Source organism: Rhinoraja longicauda, chromosome 41, assembly GCF_053455715.1.
Source record: "Rhinoraja longicauda isolate Sanriku21f chromosome 41, sRhiLon1.1, whole genome shotgun sequence".
Classification (NCBI taxonomy): domain Eukaryota; kingdom Metazoa; phylum Chordata; class Chondrichthyes; order Rajiformes; family Arhynchobatidae; genus Rhinoraja; species Rhinoraja longicauda.
Genome location: NC_135993.1, coordinates 4,777,175 through 4,797,790, shown reverse-complemented (window position 1 = coordinate 4,797,790; position 20,616 = coordinate 4,777,175). Strand labels below are relative to the sequence as shown.

Below are 20,616 nucleotides of genomic sequence, written 5' to 3'. Positions count from 1 at the left end.
CGGGCTGCTCCACTAGTTTCGTTTACTTCTAATTTAGTCCTAGGTTTAGGTTCTACGATTTTGGTTCCAGATTTATTTTTCTTTTAAAATGTTTCTGCACGTTTCTGCCTACTAAAATGGCCGCTACGGTTTTTAAGGTCGAGTGGTCTATCTTGTTCCTCTAGTATCTTTGGTGTGTAGGGTGTGGATGGCAAAATGGGAGAACATGGAACTCGTGTGAATGGATGGATGATCGATGGTCGGTCGGGTCGCCAACTGTCCCGTATTAGCCGGGACATCCCGTATTTTAGACTCAATTTAGTTTGTCCCGTACCCATGTAAGTAGGGTTGCCAACTCGGCCCGAATCGTCACCCGTTCCTTCTCTCCACACACCACAGGGCTGTGTTCTGAGCCCCATGTTCTACTCCCTCTTCACACACGACTGTGTTCCTGCATTCGACACCAACACCATTGTCAAGTTTGCAGACGACACAACGGTGATCGGGCTTATCACCAACGGGGATGAAACAAACTATAGAGCGGAGGTGCAGAACCTGGCGGACTGGTGCTCGGATAACAACCTGTCCCTAAATACCACCAAGACCAAGGAGCTGATCATCAACTTCCGTAGGTCACATAACGGGGAATACGCCCCGATCTCTATCAACGGGGACAGTGTGGAGAGAGTGTCCAGCTTCAAGTTTCTGGGCACTCACATTTCGGAGGACCTAACATGGTCCAATAACTCTGCTGCGCTGGTCAAGAAGGCACAACAAAGACTGTTCTACTTAAGAACACTGAAAAGGTCTGGTCTACCCCAACAGCTGCTGACGACCTTCTACCGCTGCACCATAGAGAGCATCCTAACGCATGGCATCCCTGTGTGGTACCTCAGCTGCACGGAGGCAGAGAGGAAAGCTCTACAGCGGGTAGTCCATAGAGCTCAGAGGGCCATCGGAACACAGCTACCAGACTTGGAGGGCATCTACAACACACGATGCCTCAGAAAAGCCACCAGCATCCACAAAGACTCTTCACACCCCTGCAACAGTCTGTTCGAACTCCTTCCATCGGGCAGACGATACAAGGCCTTCTACGCCCGCACCTCCAGACTCAGGAACAGCTTCATCCCCAGGGCCATAGCTGCTATGAACCGGTCCTGCTGAGCCGGATGGCCACAACGCATAGATCAACTTGCACTTTACCCTGTCTAAAAACTGTTACAATTGTTTCGTTTCGTTTCGTTGGGTTGCTGTTGTCTAAATTACTTAAATTATTGCATCGTATGGGAGGCGCATTCCCAATCTCGTTGTACCCCTGGGTACAATGACAATAAAGATATATTGTATTGTATTGTATTGTATTGTATGCTGCCTGCCCCGCTGAGTTACTCCAGCTACCTTCAGCGACAATGTCTATATCTCTGCCCCCCCCCCCCCCAGTTCCTCAGAGTGAACTTGCTGGGTTTCGAGACCCCCTCCCAGGAACTCTTGATAGACCCAAAATTTGGGATCTCACCCAGCCAGCGGCCACGTGCTCCCGCTCCACCAATGGCGGCCGCCATTGGTGGAGCGGGAGCACGTGGCCGCTGGCTGGGTGAGGTCACGTGGGGCGCGGGGCGGTGACGTCGCCCATTTGTCCCGTATTTGGGAGTGAGGAAGTTGGCGACCCTCGAGGTCGGCGTGGGCCGAAGGGCCTGTTTCCGTGTCGCGTCTCTAAATTTAAAATTAATCAAGGAAACGTCTGAGGCATCCCGGTGGGTGGGTGGTCTGCCTGTTAGCAGAGCCCCCTGTCACAAACTCCGCATAAATCTGACTTGCCTCAGTCGGGATCAGGATTAGAATTCCTTTGGGATTTCACTTCAAAGACGGCGGTGGGTTGGAATGTTGGATCGGATGATCCAATCCCACCAGTCAGAACCTCCCTGGTGGTTCCCAACCTCTCTCCTCTTCCCCCTCGCCTCCCTGCCCCCTCTCTCCCCCTCCCCCCTCTCTCCCCCTCCTCCCCCCTCTCTCCCCCTCCTCCCCCCTCTCTCCCCCTCCTCCCCCCTCTCTCCCCCTCCTCCCCCCTCTCTCCCCCTCCCCCCTCTCTCCCCCTCGCCCTCTCTCCCCTTCGCTTCTCTCCCCTTCCCCTCTCTCTCCTTCCCATATATTCCTCCTTCCCCCTCTTTCCCTATCTCTCACCTTCCCCCTCTCTCCCCTCTTCCCCCCTCCCCTCTCCCCTTCCCCTCTCTCTCTCCTTCACATATATTCCCCCTTCCCCCTCTCTCCCCCCTTCCCCTCTCTCCCACCCCACCCCCTTTTCTTCTCCTTCCCCCCTCAGCCATACCTTCCCCTTCGTACCCCTCTCCCCCCCCCCTCCCCCATTCTCTGCACCAGCTCCTCTGTCTCTGTGACCCTGGGTCTACGTATATGTCATCTATATAACCATGATGCCTGACACTGGTATTCTGTCCCCCACAGAGCGAAGAGTTCGACATCTACACCCTCTACTGCATGAACTACCCCAAGTAAGTCACCTCTGGGTGGGATACGTGTGTGACCTAACCCCGGGCAGGCCAGGGTTCGGAGTCCAGGGGTCATCGGACGGACCTGATGACGTTGTGAGGCGCGGTTGCCAAGGTTACGGGCCTATCCCGTCCTCGCTAGGCCCTGGCCTCACTTTAGTTTAGACTAGCTTTATTCTAACGTGTACCGAGGTACAGTGAAAAGCTTTTGTTTCCGCTAGTGGGAGGGTTTAGGACCAGAGGGCCTCAGAATAAAAGGACGTAACTTTAGGAAGGAGATGAGGAGGAATATCCTTAGTCGGAGGATGGTGAATCTGTGGAATTAAGTATCACAGACGCCGGCGGAGGCCAAGTCAATGGGTATTTTTAAGGCAGAGATAGATTCGTGATTAGTAAAGGGTGTCCAGGGTTATGGGGAGAAGGCAGGAGAATTAGGTTAGGAGGGAGAGATAGATCAGCCATGATTGAATGGCGGAGTAGACTGGATGGGCCGAATGGCCTAATTCTGCTCCTGTCACTTGTGACCTACTGGAAGCTGTGGAATTTGGCCTCCACGTTGCATACTCTCTCTAACCTCTTTCCCTCTTCTCTCACTGCCCACAGCTCGGTGTCTGTCCTACGAGACTGCATGAGGAACGAGACTTTGGCCAGGTTTTTCCGCGCGCGTCAGATCACGCTCTCACACTCCTTGCCCCTGGAGACGTATCTGCTGAAGCCCGTGCAGAGAATCCTCAAATATCATCTCCTGCTGCAGGTAAACCTTCTCTATCCAGTTCAGTTCAGTTTAGTTTAGAGATACAGCACGGAAACAGGCCCTTCGGCCCACCGGGTCCGCACCGCCCAGCGATCCCCGCACACTAACACTATCCTACACCCACTAGGGACAATTTTTACATTTGCCCAGCCAATTAACCCACAAACCTGCACGTCTTTGGAGTGTGGGAGGAAACCGAAGATCTCGGAGAAAAACCCACGCAGGTCACGGAGAGAACGTGCAAACTCCGTACATACGGCGCCCGTAGTCGGGATGGAACCCGGGTCCCCGGCGCTGCATTCGCTGTAAGGCAGCAACTCTACCGCTGCACCACCGTGACTGCCCTCCGTTTATTTTATTTTATTGTTTAGTTTATTGTCACGTGTACGGAGGTACAGTGAACAGCTTTTGTTGCGAGCAACTCAGTCAGCGGAGAGACGATACAGAAGAAGGGTCTTGACCCGAAACGTCACCTGTTGGTTTTCTCCAGAGGTGCTGCCCGACCTGCTGAGTTACTCCAGATTTTTGTGTCCATTTTGTTTACAAGGAGTTCAGTCCAGTTTAGTTTATTGTCACGTGTACTGAGGTACAGTGAAAAGCTTTTGTTGCGTGCTAACCAGTCAGCGGAAAGACAATACATGATTACAATCGAGCCGTCCACAGTGTGCAGATACACGATAAGGGAATAACGTTTGGTGCAAGATTGAGCCAGTGAAGTCCGATCAAAGATAGTCCGAGGGTCACTAATGAGGTAGATAGTAGTTCAGCACGGCTCTCTGGTTGAGGGGTGTGGGTGGGACGGGAAGGTTTACGGGTGGGTGTGGGGTGGCGTAGGGGGGGGGAGGGGAGATGAAAGGAGGGTGCGGAGGGGGAGGGGAGATGAGGGGTGTTGGTGTGGGAGGGGGTAGGTGTGGGTGGGAATGGGGTGGAGCGGTTTGTGGGAGGGTGGGTGTGGAAGGGGAGGGGGAGGGGAGGAGTGGGGGTGTTGGTGTGGGTGGGGATGGGGTGGAGCAGTTTGCGGGAAGGTGGGTGGGGAGGGGGGTGAGGGGTGGGGGTGTTGGTGGGGATGGGGTGGAGCGGTTTGTGGGGGGGGGGTGGGTGGGGAGGGGGGTGGGTGGGGAGGTGAGGGGTGGGGGTGTTGTGAGGGATGGGCGTTAACTCCGTGTGTGGTTCCCGGCAGGAGTTGGCGAAACACTTTGACAAGAGCGCGGGGGGCTACGAGATGGTGAAGGAGGCCATCATCACCATGACGGCCGTGGCCTGGTACATCAACGACATGAAGAGGAAGCAGGAGCAGGCCGTGCGGCTGCAGGTAAACCCACCGCCCCCCTGGGGACCAAACGCCATCCTGCGGCCCCCCACACTAGTGACCCCCACGTTGGAGACCCCCACATTGGAGACCCCCACTCTCATGACCCCCCTCTCTCGTAACTCCTACACTAGTGACCCCCATACTAGTGACCCCCACACTAGTGACCACCACACTGGGGACCCCCACACTAGTGACCCCCACTCTCATGACCCCCACACTAGTGACCCCCACTCTCATGATCCCCCTCTCTCGTAACTCTTACACTAGAGACCCCCACTCTCGTGACCCCCACACTAGTGACCCCCACACTAGGGACCCCCACTCTCATGGCCCCCCACTCTAGTGACCCCCACTCTAGTGACCCCCACTCTCGTGACCCCCCACTCTCGTGACCCACACTCTCGTGACCCCCCACTCTCATGACCCCCCTCTCTCGTAACTCCTACACTAGTGATCCCCACACTAGTGACCCACACTTGTGACTTACATCCTAGTAACCCCCACAGTAGGGACCTGAACACCACCCTAGGGACCCCCATCCCTGGGGAGCCTGAACCCTACCCCACGCACCCCCACACAATGGACCCCCACACTAGGGATCAAGGGATACGGGGACAAAGTCGGAACGGGGTACTGATTTTAGATGATCAGCCATGATCATATTGAATGGCGGTGCTGGCTCGAAGGGCTGAATGGCCTGATCCTGCATCTGTTTTTCTATGTTTCTACACCCTAAGGACCACCTACCCTGGGGTCCCACACACTAGTGCCCCCCTTCCGTGGGGACCTGACCTCTTCCTATTAGCCGGGACATCCCGTATTTTGGGCTACATTGGTTTGTCCCGTACGGGACCGCCCTTGTCCCGTATTAGTAGGGTTGCCAACTTCCTCGCTCCCAAATAAGGGACAAAGGGTGACGTCACCGCCCCGCGCCCCACGTGACCTCACCCAGCCAGCGGCCACGTGCTCCCGCTCCACCAATGTCCCTTATTTGGGAGTGAGAAAGTTGGCAACCCAATCCAGCACGGACATTGTGGGCCGAAGGGCCTGTTCCTGTGCTGTATTGTTCAATGTTCTATGTCAATTGCTGAATTCTGGTCTTGTGCTCCCCCCTGCTGGGCTCCTCGGGTATGGCAAGCGAATGGTCTGAGCAAAAAACGCACAAAGTCCTGAAGTAACTCAACGGCTTTGGAGAACATGATTGGAGATGTTTCGGGTCGAGAGTTTCACTCAGTCTGAAACATCACCTCTCCATGTTCTCCAGAGACGCTGCCTGACCTGCTGAGTTACAGACCCACAGAGAGTGGTGAGTCTGTGGAATTCTCTGCCACAGAGGGTAGTTGAGGCCAGTTCATTGGCTATATTTAATAGACAATAGACAATAGATGCAGCAGTAGGCCATTCAGCTCTTCGAGCCAGCACCGCCATTCAATGCGATCATGGCTGATCACTCTCAATCAGTACCCCGTTCCTGCCTTCTCCCCATACCCCCTCACTCCGCTATCCTTAAGAGCTCTATCCAGCTCTCTCTTGAAAGCATCCAACGAACTGGCCTCCACTGCCTTCTGAGGCAGAGAATTCCACACCTTCACCACTCTCTGACTGAAAAAGTTCTTCCTCATCTCCGTTCTAAATGGCCTACCCCTTATTCTTAAACTGTGGCCCCTTGTTCTGGACTCCCCCAACATTGGGAACATGTTTCCTGCCTCTAATGTGTCCAATCCCCTAATTATCTTATATGTTTCAATAAGATCCCCCCTCATCCTTCTAAATTCCAGTGTATACAAGCCTAATTGCTCCAGCCTTTCAACATACGACAGTCCCGCCATTCCGGGAATTAACCTAGTTAAGAGGGAGTTAGATGTGGCCCTTGTGGCTAAAGGGATCAGGGGGTATGGAGAGAAGGCAGGTACAGGTTACTGAGCTGGATGATCAGCCATGATCATATTGAATGGCGGTGCGTACAGGCTCGAAGGGCCGAATGGCCTACTCCTGCACCTATTTTCTATGTTTCTGTTACTTCAGCGCTTTGTGCCCTTTTGTGTATTAACCAGCATCTGCAGTTCCTTGTTTAATTTAGAGATACAATGTGGAAACAAACCCTTGTGCCCAACTTGCCCACACCGACTAAGATTCCCCATCTACACCAGTCCCACCTGTCCACGTTTGACCTATATCCCCTAAACCTTTCCTCTTGAAGAACCTATCCAAATGTTTCATAAACGTTCTGATAGTCCCTGCCTCAACTACCTCCTCTGGCAGCTCGTTCCATACACCCACCACCCTCTGTGTCAAAAGAAAAGGTTGCCCCTCAGGTTCTTATTAAATCTTTATCCTCTCACCTTAAACCTATCTCCACGTGTGGGAACATTATGTGCCACTGAGCTCCCCGAACTCATCTAGCTTTTGAAGAATCTTATCGAAACGTATAAGATTATTAAGGGGTTGGACACGTTAGAGGCAGGAAACATGTTCCCAATGTTGGGGGAGTCCAGAACAAGGGGCCACAGTTTAAGAATAAGGGGTAGGCCATTTAGAACTGAGATGAGGAAAAACTTTTTCAGTCAGAGAGTTGTGAATCTGTGGAATTCTCTGCCTCTGAAGGCAGTGGAGGCCAATTCTCTGAATGCATTCAAGAGAGAGCTAGATAAAGCTCTTAAGGATAGCGGAGTCAGGGGGTATGGGGAGAAGGCAGGAACGGGGTACTGATTGAGAATGATCAGCCATGATCACATTGAATGGCGGTGCTGGCTCGAAGGGCCGAATGGCCTCCTCCTGCACCTATTGTCTATTGAATCTGAAGAAGGGTCTTGACCCGAAACTTTGGCACGGTGGCGCAGCGCTAGAGCTGCTGCCTTACAAGCGCCAGAGAGCCAGGTTCAATCCTGAGGACGGGTGGTGTCTGTATGGACTTTGTACGTTCTCCCCGTGACCTGCGTGGGTTTTCTCCAGTTTTCCTCCCACACACCAAAGACATGCAGGTTTGTAAGACTAATTGGCTTGGTGAAAATTGTAAATTGTCCCTAGTGTGTGTAGGATAGTGTAGGCGTGCGGGGATCGCTGGTCGGCGGGGACTTGGTGGGCCGAAGGGTCTGTTTCCGCGCTGTATCTCTAAACTAAACTAGCTAAACTATAATCACCCATTACTTCTCTCCAGAGATGCTGCCACTGAGTTACTCCAGCACTTTGTGTCCTTTTGAGTATTAACCAGCATCCCTTGTTTCGTCACAGGGAACATCTTAGATTCGAGGTGCAGCGTGGGAAGCCGGCCCTGTGCCTTGTGTCATTTTGTGTCTATCTGCCTTTTGCCATCTTCTGCAGGAGATTCAGAACTCGCTGCTTAACTGGAATGGTCCAGACCTGATTGCGTTCGGCGAGCTGGTCTTGGAAGGGACGTTCCGGGTCCAGAGAGCCAAGAAGGAGAGAACGTTGTTCCTGTTCGACAAGATGCTGCTTATCACCAAGAAGAGAGTCGAGCAGTTCAACTACAGTCTGCACATCTTTGTAAGTGAGGCTAGGCCGGGGGGGCACTGGGCCTGTACTCGATGGAGTTTAGAAGGATGAGGGGGGACCTCATTGAAACTCACCGAATAGTGAAAGGCCTGGATAGAGTGGAAGTGGAGAGGATGTTTCCACTAGTGGGAGAGTCTAGGACAAGGGTGGCACGGTGGCGCAGCGGTAGAGTTGGGGTAGAGACCCAGGTTTGATCCTGACTACGGGTGCTGTCTGTACGGAGTTTGTACGTTCTCCCCGTGACCGCGTGGGTTTTCTCCGGGTTCCCCAATTTTGTCCCACACTCCAAAGACGTACAGGTTTGTAGGTTAATTGGCTTGGTAAAAATGGTAAATTTTCCGTGGTGTTGAGAATAGTGTTAGTGTGCGGGGATCGCTGGTCGGCGCGGACTCGATGGGCCGAAAGGCCTTTTTCCGTGCTGTATCTCTAAAATAAACTAAAGGTGTATGGATAGGAAAGGTTTAGAGGGATATGGGCCAAACGCAGGCAGGTGGGACTAGTGTAGATGGGGCATGTTGGGCAGCCTGGGCAAGTTGGGCCGAAGGGCCTGTTTCCACGCTGTATGACTCTGTGAATCTGTGTGGACACAGCCACAGTTTCCAGGGGTGGGTTGGAGGGGTTTTGGGGCCGATAGTGATCGGGAACGATTTTCCAGTGCGTTGTGTTTTCAGTGCGAAACATATAAGATTATTAAAGGGGTTGGACACGCTAGAGGCAGGAAACATGTTCCCAATGTTGGGGGAGTCCAGGACCAGGGGCCACAGTTTAAGAATAAGGGGTAGGCCATTTAGATCGGAGATGAGGAAAAACTTTTTCAGTTGTAAATCTGTGGAATTCTCTGCCTCAGAAGGCAGGGGAGGCCAATTCTCTGAATGCATTCAAGAGAGAGCTAGATAGAGCTCTTAAGGATAGCGGAGTCAGGGGGTATGGGGAGAAGGCAGGAATGGGGTACTGATTGTGAATGATCAGCCATGATCACATTGAATGGTGGTGCTGGCTCGAAGGGTCGAAGCACCTATTGTCTATTGTGTGTAGGAAAGAACCGCAGATGCTGGTTTAAACCGAAGACAGACTGTCTGAAGAAGGGCCTCGACCCGAAACGTCACCTATTCCTTCTTTCCCCAGAGATGCTGCCCGACCCAACCGAGCCACTCCAGCTTTTTGTGTCTTTCTCCAGTGCGTTCTGTCGGACAGTAATATTTCTCCTCCTCTGCAGTGTTGCAACCTGACTTTATCGGAGAATGTGAAGGATTCGCTCAGCTTCCGGGTGACGGACTTGACGGTACCTCGACAGCAACACACCCTCCAGGTCGGTAGTTTGGCCCCGAACCTCTTCCCCCTCCCCATCTCTGGTCCCAGGGACATTGGTGTTGAGGCAATGGCCTGCAGGGGGCAGCACCCCTCACAGCATAAGGATCTTATAGAAACATATGAAACATATACGATTATTGTGTGCAGTCTTGGTCTCCTAATTTGAGGAAGAACATCCTTGCTATTGAGGGAGTGCAGCGTAGGTTCACTAGGTTTTAATTCCCGAGATGGCGGGACTGACATAAGATGAAAGAATGGGTCGACTGAGCTTATATTCACTGGAATTTAGAAGGGTGAGAGGGGATTTTATAGAAATACTAGACCAAGTGAACCCATTAAGCCCAAACCTCTCCTGCATTGGTGCAGCTCCCTCTCCTCCCCCTCCCCCTCCCCCTCCCCTCTCCCCATCTCTCCCTCTCTCCTTCTCCCCTTCTCCCCTTTTCCCCCTCTTCCCCTCTTCCCCTCTTCCCCTCTTCCCCTCTTCCCCTCTTCCCCTCTTCCCCTCTCTCCCTCTCTCCCTCTCTCCCTCTCCCCCTCTCCCCTTCTCCCCTTTTCCCCCTCTTCCCCTCTTCCCCCTCTCTCCGTCTCTCCCTCTCCCCTTCTCCCCTTCTCCCCTTCCCCCCCACTCCATCCCTCTCAACCCCCCTTATCCTCCCTCCTTCCCCCCTCTCCCCCCCTCCCTCCCTCCCTCGGAGATAGATTTAATCTTTAAAATGTGAATAACTTTAAAAATATAACACCGATTTCAATGAGACTTCTTCCATTTGCACCAAAGGGACGAAGGTGAGTAAGGTGGGCCTAAAATTGTCGCGCTATCGTGTACCGTTCTGGCTGTAGTTCAGGAACAAACAAACAAACAAACAAACAAACGAGAGTTTTAGTATATAGACATGAAACATATAAAATTATTGTGTGCAGTTTTGGTCTCCGAATTTGAGGAAGAACATTCTTCCTATTGAGGGAGTGCAGCGTAGGTTCACGAGGTTAATTCCCGAGATGGCGGGACTGACATAAGATAAAAGAATGGGTCGACTAGGGTTACATTCACTGGAATTTAGATGGATGTGCGGGGATTTTGTAGAAATATATATAATTCTTAAGGGATTGGACAGGCTTGATGCAGGAAAAATGTTCCCGATGTTGGGGAAGTCCAGAACCAGGGGTCATAGTTTAAGAATAAGGAGCAGGCCATTTAGGACTGAGATGAGGAAATACTTTTTCAGCCTGAGAGTTGTGAATCTGTGGAATTGATCATGGCTGATCATCCAAAATCAGTACCCCTTTCCTGTTTTCTCCCCATATCCCTTGATTCCATTAGCCCAAAGAGCTAAATCTAACTCTCTGTTGAAAACATCCAGTGAATTGGCCTCCACTGCCTTCTGTGGCAGAGAATTCCACAGATTCACAACTCTCTGGGTGAACGGGCCATGGTTGCTGAGCAACGGGCCGTGGTTGCCAAGGCCTGACGTGTGGTTGCCAAGGCCTCGCCCGGGCCTACTAAGACTCTGGGCCTCTGCGTGTGGCACTGTTCCCAAGGCCCCCCGGGTCACCAGCCACGTTACTGAAGTCAACTGCAGGTCGTGTCCCAACGTGAAGCTGACTACATTCTTGTTTTTCAGGCTAAGAACCAAGAGGAAAAGAGGTTGTGGATCCATTACCTCAAGCGTCTAATCATTGAGAATCACCCTGCCTCCATCCCACAAAAGGTACTTACTTGTAAAGTCACCTGTGTCTCTAAACCTTTCCTATCCATATACGTAAGTTAGTCACAAAATGCTGGAGTAACTCAGTGGGTCAGGCAGCATCTCGGGAGAGGTGTCCAGGAATGGCATCCAGGAATGGGTGATGTTTCGAGTCGAGACCCTTCTTCACATGCTGCCTGACCCGTTGAGTTACTCCAGCATTTTGTGTCTACCTTCGATTTAAACCAGCATCTGCAGGTTTTTTTCCTATCCATATACCTGTCCAGGTGGCTTTTAAATGTTTTTATTGTACCTGCCTCAACTACCTCCTCCTGAGTCTGAAGAAAGGTCTCGACCCAAAACATCACCCATTTTTTCACTCCAGAGATGCTGCCTGAGTTACTCCAGCATTTTGTGCCTCTCTGCCTCCTCTAGCAGCTCGTTCCATGCACCCTCTGTGTGAAAAAGTTGCCCCCTGGGTTCCTATTAAATTGTTCCCCTCTCACCTTAAACCTATGTCCTCTGGTTCTTGATTCGCCCTACTCTGGGTAAAAGACTGTACATTATTTATGATATTTTAGCTTCCACACAGATTGTTTCATGAGTTGGTGAAGTGTGCTGTGTATGTTCCATTTCTCAGCTTTGTGTTTGCCCGGCCAGTTCACACCAAACACGTCAATGAACTGAAGATTTACAAGGTTGTTGCCTGAACTCAAGGGCTTGAGCTACATGGAGAAGTTGGGCAGGCTAGGACATTAATGATTCAATGGTTCACTGGTTCTTTATTATCACATGTGCCAAGGTGGCAGTGAAATTCATTTTTCAGTTAAGTTTAGTTCAGTTCAGTTTGGTTTATTGTCATGTGTGCCGAGGTTAGTGGTTGCCAACTATCTCACTCCCAAATAAGGGACAAGGTGACCTCACCCAGCCAGCGGCCACGTGCTCCCGCTCCACAAATGGCGGCCGCCCGGTCCAGGAGGCGGGTTGCTACGCAACCTCCGTTAGGCAGCGCCCGGGCCTCTAGACCTACGCTGTCCGGACCTGCGCTGTCCGGACCTACATTGTCCGGGCCTACACTGTCCGGACCTATGCTGTCCAGACCTACGCTGTCCGGACCTACACTGTCTGGGCCTACACTGTCTGGGCCTACACTGTCCGGGCCTACAGCGTCCGGGCCTACGCTGTCCGGGCCTACACTGTCCGGGCCTACAGCGTCCGGGCCTACAGCGTCCGGGCCTACACTGTTCGGGCCTAGACTGTCCAGGCCTACACTGTCCGGGCCTACACTGTCTGGACCTACACTGTCCGGGCCTACAGCGTCCGGGCCTACACTGTCCAGACCTACAGCACCCCCCGGGCCTAATACGGGACAAGGGCGGTCCCGTACGGGACAAGGGCAGTCCCGTACGGGACAAACCAATTTAGCCCAAAATATGGGATGTCCTGGCTAATACGGGACAGTTGGCAACCCTAGTGAACTTCATTTTTCAGTTAAGTTTGGTTCAGTTCAGTTTAGTTTTTTGTCATGTGTTACCGAGGTTCAGTGAAATGCTTTTGTCGCGTGTAAACCAGTCAGCACATTTTGGTATACAGTTCAGTAAATTATTACCATCCCAGATTAAGTACAAGTGTACAGAAGTAGCCCACTGAGACCACATGCAAGAGGTTTTGGTACCGTTTTGAATGTCCAGTTTCGTTTAGTTTAGACACAAAAAGCTGGAGTAACAGAGGGACAGGCAGCATCTCTGGAGAGGAAGAATGGGTGACCTTTCAGATCGAGGCTCTTCTTCAGACTGAGTCAGGGGAGAGGGATCTAGATGCAAAGTGACTCTCAGTCTGAAGAAGGGTCTCGACCCAAAACGTCACCCATTCCTCCTATCCAGAGATGCTGCCTGTCCCGCTGAGTTACTCCAGCATTTTGTGTTTATCTTCAGTGTAAACTAGCACCTGCAGTTCCCTCATACACATTACGTTTAGTTTAGCTTAGTTTATTGTCACGTGTACTGAGGGATAGTGAAAAGCGTCTTCTGCTGTACAGGGCATTGGTGAAACCGCACAGTTGTACAGGGCATTGGTGAGACCGCACCTGGAGTATTGTGTGCAGTTTTGGTCTCCTAATCTGAGGAAAGACGTTCTTGCCTTAGAGGGAGTGCAGAGAAGGTTCACCAGATTGATCCCTGGGATGGCGGGACTTTCATATGAAGAAAGACTGGATAGACTAGGCTTGTACTCGCTGGAATTTAGAAGACTGAGGGGGGATCTTATAGAAACGTATAAAATTCTTAAGGGGTTGGAGAGGCTAGATGCGGGAAGATTGTTCCCGATGTTGGGGGAGTCCAGAACCAGGGGTCACAGCTTAAGGATAAGGGGGAAGTCTTTTAGGACCGAGATGAGAAAACATTTCTTCACACAGAGAGTGTTGAGTCTGTGGAATTTTCTGCCACAGAAGGTAGTTGAGGCCAGTTCATTGGCTATATTTAAGAGGAAGTTAGATGTGGCCCTTGTGGCTAAAGGGATCAGGGGGTATGGAGAGAAGGCAGGTACAGGCTACTGAGCTGGATGATCAGCCATGATCATATTGAATGGCGGTGCGTACAGGCTCGAAGGGCCGAATGGCCTACTCCTGCACCTATTGTCTATGTTTCTATGTTTCTATGTTTGTTACCAGCGTCGGCAATTCTTTCTTTCTTCATTTCAAGGTGTTAACTTGGTTTTTTTCCCTTACTTCACAGGCTAAGCAAGTGTTACTGGAAAACCACTCTCTTTGTAAGTACACCCTTTCTTCCTTCCTTGCTGGTCTGGTCTGGGCTGCTGTCTGTCCATGAATCATAAGATTATCCTGTTGGCACGTTTGTCCGTGACCTTCGTCATTCTGACTGCGGTATTCACCCAATTTTGACTTTAGAAAAACACCGCGGAAAGAGGCCCATCGGCCCACCCAGTCCGTGCCGACCACCGATCGCCCCGTACACCAGCACTAGGGTTGCCAACTTCCTTATTCCCAAATACGGGGCAAGGTGACGTCACCGCCCCGCGCCCCATGTGACCTCACCCAGCCAGCGGCCACGTGCTCCCGCTCCACCAATGGCGGCCGCCATTGGTGGAGCGGGAGCGCGTGGCCGCTGGCTGGGCGAGGACACGTGGGGCGCGGGGCGGTGACGTCACCCTTCGTCCCTTATTTGAGAGTGAGGAAGTTGGCAACCCTACTAATACGGGGCAACGGCGGTCCCGTGCGGGACAAACTAATTTAGCCCAAAATACGGGATATCCCGGCTAATACGGGACAGTTGGCAACCCTAGCCAGCACTATCCCCCACACGAGGGATAATTTTAAAACTTACCGAAGCCAATTAACCTACAAACCTGCATGTTTTTGGAGTGTGGGAGGAAACCGGAGCACCCGGAGAAAGCCCACGCAGGTCACGGGGAGAACATACAAACTCCGTACAGACAGCGCCCGTAGTGGGGATGGAACCCGGGTCTCCGGCGCTGCATTCGCTGTAAGGCAGCAACTCTGCCGCTGCCCACACTTGCCGATCTCACTGTTGGTCGACTCAGTCGCTTGATGTGGCTTTTGTCAGGTTTGGCGCTAACTTTTCACGAGCTTTAATCTGGTTCACTTTCAGACTCGCCGGAGAATCGCTTCAGCCCAGAGCCCACGAGGAAAGTCTTTTCCTCGCCCCGTCTAGACGACTCCCGAGGAAGCTCGCGAGGACGCAGACAGTCCGGTAGGTCTAGACAGTTTAGTTTGGTTTGAGATAAAGCACGGAAACAGGCCCTTCGGCCCACCGAGTCCATGCCGACCAGCGATCCCCGCACACTAATACACAAGGGACAATTTACATTTATACCGAGCCAATTTACCTACAAACCTGTCCGTCTTTGGAGTGTGGGAGGAAACCAAAGATCTCGGAGAAAACTCACGGGGAGAACGTACAAACTCCGTACAGACAGCACCCGTAGTCAGGATCGAACCCGGGTCTCTGGCGCTGTGAGGCAGCAACTCTACCGCTGCGCCATCGTGCCGCCCCAGTCTGCTGGCGTTTCAGACAGTGTGGTGAGTCCTGACCCCCTGGTGACGCTGTGGACTTCAGGGCGACACGGTGGCGCAGCGGTAGAGTTGCTGCCTTACAGCGCCAGAGACCCGGGTTCGATCCTGACCACGGGTGCTGTCTGTGCGGAGTTTGTACGTTCTCCTCGTGACCTGCGTGGGTTTTCTCCGGGATCTCCGGTGTCTTCCCACACAGGTTTGTAGGTTAATTGGCTTGGTATCATTGTAAATTGTGCCTAGTGTGTGTAGGATAGTGTAAGTTTACGGGAATCGCTGGTCGGCGTGGACTCGGTGGGCCGAAGGGCCTGTTTCCACGTTGTATGTCTAAACTAAACTAAACCAGGGACAAGAATCTCAACCACCACAAACACTCGGTAAACCAAGGTATTATATGTGTGTGTGAATGTACACACACACACACACACACACACAGACACACACACACACACACACACACACACACACACACACACACACACACACACACATATATACATATATATATACACACATATATACATATATATACACACATATATATACACACATATATACGTGCACACACACACCCACATATATATTCACATATATACACACATATATATACACATATATATACACATATATACGCGCACACACACACACACACACATATATACACATATATATACACACACACATATATATACACACACACACACACACACACACACATATATATATATACACATATAGACACATATATATATATACACACATATATATACACGCACACACACACATTTATATACACATATATACACATATATATATACACACATATTTTTATACACACACACACACACACAGAAACACACACACATGCGTATATATATAAACATAGCACAAAAAGTAAGGAAAATTGTGTTTGGTAGATTTGTGGGATGAGCAGCAGAGCTGAGTATATGGGTTGCGCCCATGAAAAATTTGCCAAATCTCTGCCAATGCCAAACAGCTTATTCTGCCATTGACTCTTGTTCGGTGTTGTTTGGTGGATTGGATGATTGAAGTCTGAAGAAACAAGACATATTGGCAATTTAACAATTTATTCATTTAATAAACAGGAGCCACAGTAGCGTGTGGAAGAACCATACACAGCCATAACAGCCTGGCACCTCCTCCTCATGCTGGTCACCAGCCTGGTCACACACTGTTGTGGGATGGCATCCCATTCTTGTCAGCACCTGGGGGTACCAGAAGCTCAAAACAAGAGTCAATAGCAACAGCAGAATAAGCTGTTTGGCATTGGCAGAGAAGATTTGGCAAATTTTTCATGGGCGCAACCCATATACTCAGCTCTGCTGCTCATCCCACAAATGCATGTTCCTTACAAATGTGGCACCATTTAAAAGGGAAATAAACAGGCTTTCCAACGGTATAAGACTTATTGCCAAGAAGCATTGTTACAACAAAGAAATAATCTACCAAACACAAATTTCCTTACTTTTTGTGCTATGTTTATATGTGTGTATATATATATGTGTGTCGATATGTGTATATATGTGTGTGTGTGTGTGCGTATATATGTCTGAGTATATGTATATTTACGCACACACTAAACTTTTTTCCCATTTATTTATTATATTATTTACAGTGCACTGTGTTTACATATTCTGTTGTGCTGATGCCAGTAAGAATTTCATCGTTCTGTCTGGGACATCTGACAATAAAACACTCTTGACTCCAGACGCTTGATGATCTAGATTTAGTTTTTCTTTGATCTAGATCCCCCAGCATTCATTTACACCCCGGAAAGGGCGAAGAAAGTCTTCCCTTTTCTGACGGCGGAGAGCCCTTTGTTGTTCCGACGGGGAAGGAGGCAGTCTGGTGAGTCCTCGTCTCCCGGGAACATCATTCAATAGGTTGGGAGTTGCTGGAGGATTGACCGGAGGCAGTAATTAGTTTAGTTTAGTTTAGAGATACAGCCATCGGCCCACCGAGACACGACGACCGGCGATCCCCGCACAATGACACTATCCTACACACACTAGGGACAATTTACACACACACCAAGCCAATTAACCTACAAACCCGCACGCCTTTGGAGTGTGGGAGGAAACTGAAGATCTCGGGGGAAACCCACGCAGGTCACGGCGGGGATCGTGCAAACTCCGTACAGACGGCAGCGGTAGTGGGGATCGAACTTGGGTCTCTGGCGCTGTAAGGCAGCATGGTGGCGCAGCGGTAGAGTTGCTGCCTTGCAGCGAATGCAGCGCCGGAGACTCGGGTTCGATCCTGACTACGGGTGCCGTCTGTACGGAGTTTGTACGTTCTCCCCGTGACCTGCGTGGGTTTTCTCCGAGATCTTCGGTTTCCTCCCACACTCCAAAGACTTACAGGTTTGTAGGTTAATTGACTGGGCAAATGTAAAAAAATAAATAAAAAAATTGTCCCTAGTGTGTGTAGGATAGTGTTAGTGTGCGGGGATCGCTGGGCGGCGCGGACCTGGTGGGCCGAAGGGCCTGTTTCTGCGCTGTATCTCTAAATCTTAAAATCTTAAGCTCTACCGCTGTTACCACCTTATGATACCTTTCTCTTTCCAGAGCCAAGCAAACAGATCCAAGCAGCCATTGACCAGACCGGTAAGTAATCTTTCTTACGTCCATATCCATCCGCCCTTTAGAAACAAGCAACTGCAGATGCCGGTTTATACCAAAGATAGACACAAAGTGCTGGAGTAACTCAGGGGGTCAGGCAGCATCTCTGGAGAGCCTGGATAGGCGACGTTTTGAGTCGGGACCATAATCAGTCTGAAGAAGGGTCTCGATCTGAAGTCACCTATCCACGCCCTCCAGAGACGCTGCCTGACCCGCTGAGTTTCTGCAGCAGACACAGAAAACTGGAGTAACTCAACAGGTCAGGCAGCGTCTTGCTATTGAAGGAAGGATATTCTTGCTATTGAGGGCGTGCAGCGTAGGTTTACTCGGTTAATTCCCGGAATGGCGGGACTGTCATATGTTGAAAGACTGGAGCGACTAGGCTTGTGTACACTGGAATTTAGAAGGATGAGAGGCGATCTTATCGAAACGTATAAGATTATTAAGGGGTTGGACACGTTAGAGGCAGGAAACATGTTCCCAATGTTGGGGGAGTCCAGAACAAGGGGCCACAGTTTAAGAATAAGGGCTAGGCCATTTAGAACGGAGATGAGGAAAAACTTTTTCAGTCAGAGAGTTGTGAATCTGTGGAATTCTCTGCCTCAGAAGGCAGTGGAGGCCAATTCTCTGAATGCATTCAAGAGAGAGCTAGATAGAGCTCTTAAGGATAGCGGAGTCAGAGGGTATGGGGAGAAGGCAGGAACGGGGTACTGATTGAGAATGATCAACCATGATCACATTGAATGGCGGTGCTGGCTCGAAGGGCCGAATGGCCTCCTTCTGCACCTATTGTCTATTGTCTATTGTCTTATTTAGCGGTACAGTGTGGACGGAAACAGGCCCTTTGGCCCACCGAGACCACGCCGACCAGCAATCAAAGGTGGGGATAGACACAAAAAGCCGGAGTAACTCAGCGGGACGGGCAGCATCTGAGGAGGGAAGGAATGGGTGACGTCTCGGGTCGTGAACCTTCTTCAGACTCGACCCGAATCGCCACCCATTCCTTCTCTCCAGAGATGCTGCCTGACCCGCTGAGTGTGTCTACTGTGCTTTTTGTGTCTACTGTTTAAACCAGCATCTACAGTTCCTGCTTACACATCAAACGTGGGGAGTCTGGCCTGTGTGATTGACTGGGCTACTCTACAACTCTCCAATTTCTTGTGGTCTTGGGCAGAGCTGTTCCCAAACCAAGCTGTGATGGAACCCAACAATATGCTTTCTACGGTCAAGTCAAGTTAAGTCAATTTTATTTGTATAGCACATTTAAAAACAACCCACGTTGACCAAAGTGCTGTACATCTGATTAGGTACTAAGGAAAAAATGAAACATACAGTAGCACGCAAACATAACAGCACATACACAAACAGTTCACAGCGCCTCCTCAATGAGCCTCAAACGCTAGGGAGTAGAAATAGGTTTTGAGCCTGGACTTAAAGGAGTGGATGGAGGGGGCAGTTCTGATGGGGAGAGGGATGCTGTTCCACAGTCTAGGAGCTGCAACCGCAAAAGCGCGGTCACCCCTGAGCTTAAGCATAGACCGCGGGATAGTGAGTAGCCCCAAGTCGGCCGACCTGAGGGACCTGGAGATAGAGTGGTGGGTTAGAAGATTTTTGATGTAGGGGGGGGAATGTCCATTTAGGGCTTTATATGTGAATAGGAGGAGCTTGAAGTTGATTCTGTACCGTACAGGGAGCCAGTGGAGAGAGGCCAGAATCGGGGTGATGTGGTCCCTTTTACGGGTACCCGTCAGGAGTCTCGCTGCGGCGTTTTGGACCAGTTGCAGGCGGGACAGGGAAGATTGGCTGATCCCAGTGTATAGGGAGTTGCAGTAGTCTAGGCGGGAGGAAATGAAAGCGTGAATGATTTTTTCAGTGTCGTCGAATTGGAGGAAAGGTTTGATTTTAGCTATGGTACGAAGTTGGTACGGTATGGTACGGTATACCTGTAGAAGTTTGTAAGAGTCATTGGAAACATGCTGAATTTCTCCCGTCTTCATAGTCATAGAGTCGTAGAGCCATACACCTTAGAAACAGATCTTTCAGCCCAACTTGTCCACACCGGACAACATGTCCCAGCTGCACTAGTCCCACCTGCCTGCGTTTGTCCATATCCCTCCAAACCTGTCCTGTCCATGTACCTGTCTAACGTTGCGATAGTCCCTGCCTCAACTGCCTCCTCCGGCAGCTCGTTCCATACACCCACCACCCACTGTGTGCAAAAGTTACCACTCAGATTCCTATTCAATCTTTTCCCCTTCACCTTGAACCTGTGTCCTCTGGTCCTCAATTCCCCTACTCTGGGCAAGAGACTCTGTGCATCGACCTGATCTATTCCTCTCATGATTTTATACACCTCTACAAGATCACCCCTCATCCTCCTGCGCTCCTAGGAATAGAGTCCCAGCCTCTATTCCCAACCAGAGTGTGTTTGGTTCAGGCTGGATCATTGGTAATATTAAAACACCAAAGATCTTGAAGTTCTCAACCATTGATGCTGACTGGCGATTGATCTGTCAAGCAAATGAACAGATTTCTTTATTTTCAAAGCTAATGAGAGCATAATTCCCACTTTCACATCAGAAAAAATCAATGGGACGTTTTTATTTCTCAGAGGGGGGTGGTTGGGGGGGGGGGGGATGAAAGAGTTCCAACTCCTTCTGTGTGATTTGCACCTCCCCTGCCCACTTCTCTGGCTGGGGGGGGGGGGGGGGGGGGGGGGGAGGGGGAGAGGGTGGTACAATTGTGTGCCTTTGATTTCATCCTCGTGTGCGTTTGGCGAAGCCTTTGATCTTGGGACACTCGCAGTCACAGAGAGCACTGGAGTGGAGCTGGGCTTTTGAGGCGTTCAACGTTCAAAGCCTTTCCCTTGTT

The 20,616-nt window shown here is 50.8% G+C and overlaps 1 protein-coding gene across 1 annotated transcript in view; it reads left to right on the top strand.

Moving 5' to 3' along the window:
- The window catches only part of plekhg2 (pleckstrin homology domain containing, family G (with RhoGef domain) member 2), a 75,028-nt gene that overhangs the window by 38,181 nt on the left and 16,231 nt on the right, over positions 1 to 20,616 (top strand). Inside the window, 10 exon segments of the mRNA XM_078430956.1 lie at positions 2,443 to 2,489; positions 3,090 to 3,240; positions 4,421 to 4,552; positions 7,874 to 8,056; positions 9,282 to 9,374; positions 10,996 to 11,082; positions 13,791 to 13,824; positions 14,685 to 14,786; positions 16,874 to 16,975; positions 17,692 to 17,730. Of these exon segments, the coding sequence (XP_078287082.1) occupies positions 2,443 to 2,489; positions 3,090 to 3,240; positions 4,421 to 4,552; positions 7,874 to 8,056; positions 9,282 to 9,374; positions 10,996 to 11,082; positions 13,791 to 13,824; positions 14,685 to 14,786; positions 16,874 to 16,975; positions 17,692 to 17,730 (970 nt within the window).